Source organism: Alosa pseudoharengus, unplaced genomic scaffold (assembly GCF_046254945.1).
Source record: "Alosa pseudoharengus isolate Yale_2024_CS ecotype anadromous, Long Island Sound unplaced genomic scaffold, YU_APseudo_1.1 YU_APseudo_1.1_scf_20, whole genome shotgun sequence".
In the NCBI taxonomy this organism is placed as follows: Eukaryota; Metazoa; Chordata; class Actinopteri; order Clupeiformes; family Clupeidae; genus Alosa; species Alosa pseudoharengus.
The window spans coordinates 13,082,376-13,087,375 of record NW_027468664.1 but is presented as its reverse complement, the minus strand read 5'-3'; the positions used below and the strand labels follow the sequence as shown (position 1 = coordinate 13,087,375).

The 5,000-nt window shown below is 41.8% G+C and overlaps 1 protein-coding gene across 1 annotated transcript in view; it reads left to right on the top strand.

Moving 5' to 3' along the window:
• dock4b (dedicator of cytokinesis 4b) overlaps positions 1–5,000 on the top strand; it is an 89,396-nt gene that overhangs the window by 23,259 nt on the left and 61,137 nt on the right. The window contains 4 exon segments of the mRNA XM_076296609.1: positions 263–416; positions 2,029–2,126; positions 2,263–2,346; positions 3,249–3,349. Coding sequence (XP_076152724.1) covers positions 263–416; positions 2,029–2,126; positions 2,263–2,346; positions 3,249–3,349 — 437 coding nt within the window.

Below are 5,000 nucleotides of genomic sequence, written 5' to 3'. Positions count from 1 at the left end.
AGATTTGTGTGGCATTTTATATGCTTTGCAGTGTATTGTCATATTTAGGCCTTGTAGTTTCAGGGTTTTTCCATTTCTGTGACACTGTTCAAGTAACAAGTTTCAAAAAGAGATTTATGTACAGGAGACAAATTGTGTACAGCTTTTCTTCGTTAAAATTTCTTCGTTTCCTAACTCTTTCTCTCATGCACTGTTCTTTCTTTCTTTCTTTCTTTCTTTCTTTCTTTCTTTCTTTCTCTTTCTTTCTCTCTTCCTCTCTCAGTGTGAGGACAACATGTTCCTGCAGGACTGCACGCGCTACCTCAAGCTGCCTTTCTCCAAAGGCAACCTCCCCGGCAACAACCAGGCTGTGAAGGGCAGCAAGGAGTCCTTCTGGATCACCTCTTTCCTCTGCTCCACCAAGCTCACCCAAAACGGTACGGGTCGGGTCAATCTGGTCCAGTCTGCCTAGGCCCCAGTCTGGTTCTGTTTGGTGTAATTGGGCTTTGCCCAGTCTAGTCCAATTGTGCCCATTTCAGTCTGATGCAGTCCAGTCGGGTCTCTCTCAGCTTGGTCCCCTCTGGTCCCACTCATCTTGAGCCACTTCAAAAGTAGCTGTGCTCTAAAAAAAAAAAAAAGTTTAATTTATTTAATTTGCGAAAAAGGGGAAAGAGTTTCGGAGCAGACAGGAGCCCTACAGGGTCTCAGGTGGTGGAGTAGTCATGCAGACATAGGAGGATTTGTAATCACATTCCGGCTCCTCCTGCTGCTCATATCGTCAAAGTGTCCTTGAGCAAGACAGTGAACCCCCAAACTCACCACTCCTGAGAATCAGTTTTACGTCAGTGCAGCCTTATTCCAGCATATGGCAATTTTCTTGTGTCTATCTATCGCTTGCCGCCTCAGAATTGTAGAGTTTGTGTGTGTGTGTGTGTCTGTCTGCGTGTGTGTGAGAGAGAGAGAGTTTAAAAAAAGTTCCATGGTTGCTAGGTGCTGTAGTTCATTCTCAATCAGAACCGGTTCCAGGTTGCTTAAGTCCAATCCAGAGTTTGTGTGAGAAAGAGCAAGTGAAGTGAAGGCTTTTATGCCTGTTGCCATGACAGTCGTTGAATCAGAATTAGGAGAAAGGTGCAGGGGAGATTTGTTTGAAAACCTTCATTATGGGACATGGTGCCCAGACTTGTTTTATAACATTACTGTACAGCATATCATCACACTCTATTTATATAGTGGCAGCATCTGTAAACATATTAATATTTAATGCGGCAGTAATGGCCGTTTAAGTACAGGCCTGATTTGTTTCCCTGCTAAATAGAGCATATGAGATGAGCTTATCAGAGGCAGCACTCTGTTGACCTGAAACAGAGTCAGGAATTTTCCGACTTGGAGCGCAGAGATCTCTGTGTCTTCCAATTGGATTGAATCAACGGAATTGGATTGAATCATTGGAGTCAGTGTGGTTAAGTGAGTTGAACTTGTGTGAGTGCAAGAGCTCCACAATCAAGGTCATGATAGGTGAAACCCATTTAGCCAGTATATTATATTGTTAAAGGGCACTCTTGTCAGTTTGTTTGGATTAAAGCATCTGCTGAAATAGAAGGGCATTTAGAGAACATAGACCTTCACTAAGGTCAAATGGTATATGAGATATAGTGCAACAAGAGTGAAGGTGAAACTTAAAATAGAGGATCCATCCACCCAGTGATTCAGGTCCATTCCACAACTGTAATAGGATTTTTCTTTGTACATCTGTCTGCCAAAGTTTCATGAATTCGGGCAGGTAGCTCTTGCATAATCTGGTTTACAGACAAATACCTCAGCGAAAACATAACCTGCTTGACGGAGATTATAATAAATAACTCCAAAATGGATTAGTGTGTGCTGTGGTGATTTTTTAGGGGATCATCTTGTCTGATCTACATTACGAAAAACAGGCTTGATCTACTGAAGTGGAACGTCATTCTTCTATTATCCTCATAGTTATAAATCACTTGAGGCATTTGGAGATGTGATTTGAGTGTATTTGTGTTACTCTGATTGGTTCCGCAGGAGACATGCTTGACCTGCTGAAGTGGAGAGCCCATCCGGAGCGCATCACTGACAGCCTGTCCAAGCTGAAGGAGATTGATGGCTCCGAGATAGTCAAGGTAGGAGGGAGTCGTTCTCGTGCACCTGTCTTATGAATGGTCACTGCTGCTGTCAATCTGTTTCTGCACTTTGGTTGCTGGGTAACTGGTATTGTCTGTCAGCTGTCTTATTGGACCGGGGTGTTGTGCTTTGCAGTTTCTGCAGGACACACTTGACACTCTGTTTGGCATTCTGGATGAGAGTTCACAGAGATACGGCCTGAAGGTGTTTGACTCCCTCGTAAGTAAAAAAAAAAAGACATTAACACACAATACTGTCACATCCATTTCTGTCAAGTGTCAGTTTTGCAGATCCAGATCGACTTTGTAGCTCTTATTTATCAAGACCCATACAAAGACCAGGGCAGCCAAACTGAAGCTAGTGCTATCTAATTTTGACATCTTTTCCACTTCAAAAGACGCCACAAAAATTAGTGTTCTATTTAATGATGTCATAAATGATGGTGTGTTACGTCATAAACAGCACCCACATGGTCATAAACAGTATTTATAATCATCATAAAAAGCATTTGTAATGTCATTAACAGAAAGATTTTAGTAGACATCAAGGCTCTTGAGGTCAGGGAAATGTGTGTGGGCATGTTGCTGACCCCATTAAAGTAGTGCTTGCTGCCGCCCTCTGTCTCTGTGTGTGTGTGTGTGTGTGTGTGTGTGTGTGTGTGTGTGTGTGAGAGAGAGAGAGAGAGAGAGAGAGAGCTGAGCAGCAATGATGAAGGTTAATCAAATTCATCCAGAGAGCACAACCACCGCAATGATCTGTCCACTGAAATAAACCAAGTCCAATAAACCAAATAATGAACCAATAAACTAAAGAATGCTTTATCCTGTATTCACAATTTAAATACTCTTGAAACACTTTCAAATCAACCACAATAAAGTTCTACAATGAATGCTTCAATCAGAATATTTATATCCTCCAATGCAATGCACAAGATTTGATGTTTTTCATCAGTGTTTACCAGGGTTTTCAGTAGTTCATTATGGCACATAATGTTGTTTTTGATTGTATGATTTATGACTGTTTATGATTGTACTTCAGCACACATTTATTTATGCTAATTCCAGCACTCAGATTACACAGGTAATAGTGTTGCATATAACTGTACCCTTGTCCACTTCTAGGTGCACATTATAAACCTCCTTCAGGACAGCAAGTTCCAGCACTTCAAGCCTGTGATGGACACCTACATCGAGAGCCATTTTGCCGGCGCTCTATCATACAGGTTTGTGACTTTACCTGTGTTTGCTCTGAAATTGTAATCCAATACACTTTTTTTTTTTGCACATGTAGACATGTTTAACTCTCCTCTACAAGCTAGATTAGACGAGTTGCCCACAAAAGAAAGTGGTGCATTGTTGTGTAATGCATCTTAAAGCAGCAGGTCCCAGATCAGTGCCAGAGGGCATTAGAAGGAGAGGGCCCGTGGAGAGAGATGATCCCCACAGGCTCACAGCACGACAGGGGAAATGAAGTGTGAATGTGACACCTGTATGCTGCCCCCCTGACTATGAGATGGCCCATAGGCACACACACACACACACAAACACACACACACACACACACACACACACACACATACACACACACACACACACACATACATACATACCCTAACACACACACACACACACACACACACATAGACATATAGAGAGAGAGAGAGAGAGAGAGAGAGAGAGAGAGAGAGAGAGAGAGAGAGAGAGAGAGGGAGAGGTGCACATTTAACTCTAACCTCCAACTTCACTCCTGAACTTGTTTTCTGCTCTAGAGTGGAAAATTCTGAAACCGTAGCCCTTGTGAGTTCGTTTGGACGGCGAAACCGCATACCTGGTATTGATGATGTCATCGCCACACCTCAGCTGCCCTGGACTTGACACTTATAGTGCCTAACAATACTAGTTTTCATACATGACATTACCTACGATTACACTCAGTAGGATAAATATCACAACTGGTGCTGCGCAGCGCCAATCATGACTCAATCTCATGACTTCATGAGAAGATCATTATCATGACTTGGTGGACTGAACAGTGTTTTCCCTGTTTTCTTGATGCATTTCTAGCTATCGTCGGTGACGCGAGAAAACTAGTCAGAAGTTATTAGGGAAGTGTGGTGTAAGTTTAAATTAATTTGTGCGTAGTGCCGGTATCATTTATTTATTTTACATGTCTTACAACATAAATAAATGCATTCATAGTCTAGTGAAGTCAGATGAGCATACAAAGACGCGTAACTCATGTTAAGCCTATGGTAGATGCGCACTAAATGCAAATGCGTTTTTGATGCAGGCAAAAAGTATCGACTGTTACTAACGAAGGTATTATAGCAATATTATAAATGTGGCGACAGAATAGCCTAAAAAAGGAAAAAAAGATCGGTTTGGTACATGTGGACTAGCCCTGTCTCTACACTCAATTCAAATGAGATGTGTTCAACTGTAATGTTTTCACTCTTTATATACTCATCATGGAGTGTGTTTTCCCTTCTCTCCATTGCTGCCCATTAGACTATTTCTTTCTTTCTTTCTTTCTTTTCGGGAAATCTGAATAATTATCACACACTCTGGGCCATATGTACGTACATTTGCGAACGTAGCGTTATCAGCGTCATGGACAAACCGCAGATTGCGAACGCTGTCAGACCCAAGTTTCCGTCGTATTTATCAAACTAGTGTAAACTGCGCCTTTCTCTGCATTTCTCCGCCCATAAACGCAATTTACGAACGTCCACAACTGAATGGCAGAGCCTATACAATTAAGCGCAGTTGAACGAAGTTAACTGATGACAACATTAAAAAGAATCCAACGTTTAGCGATTATGAAATTATACCATACATGATAAGATGTCAACAAGCAGGGAGATAATGAAGATC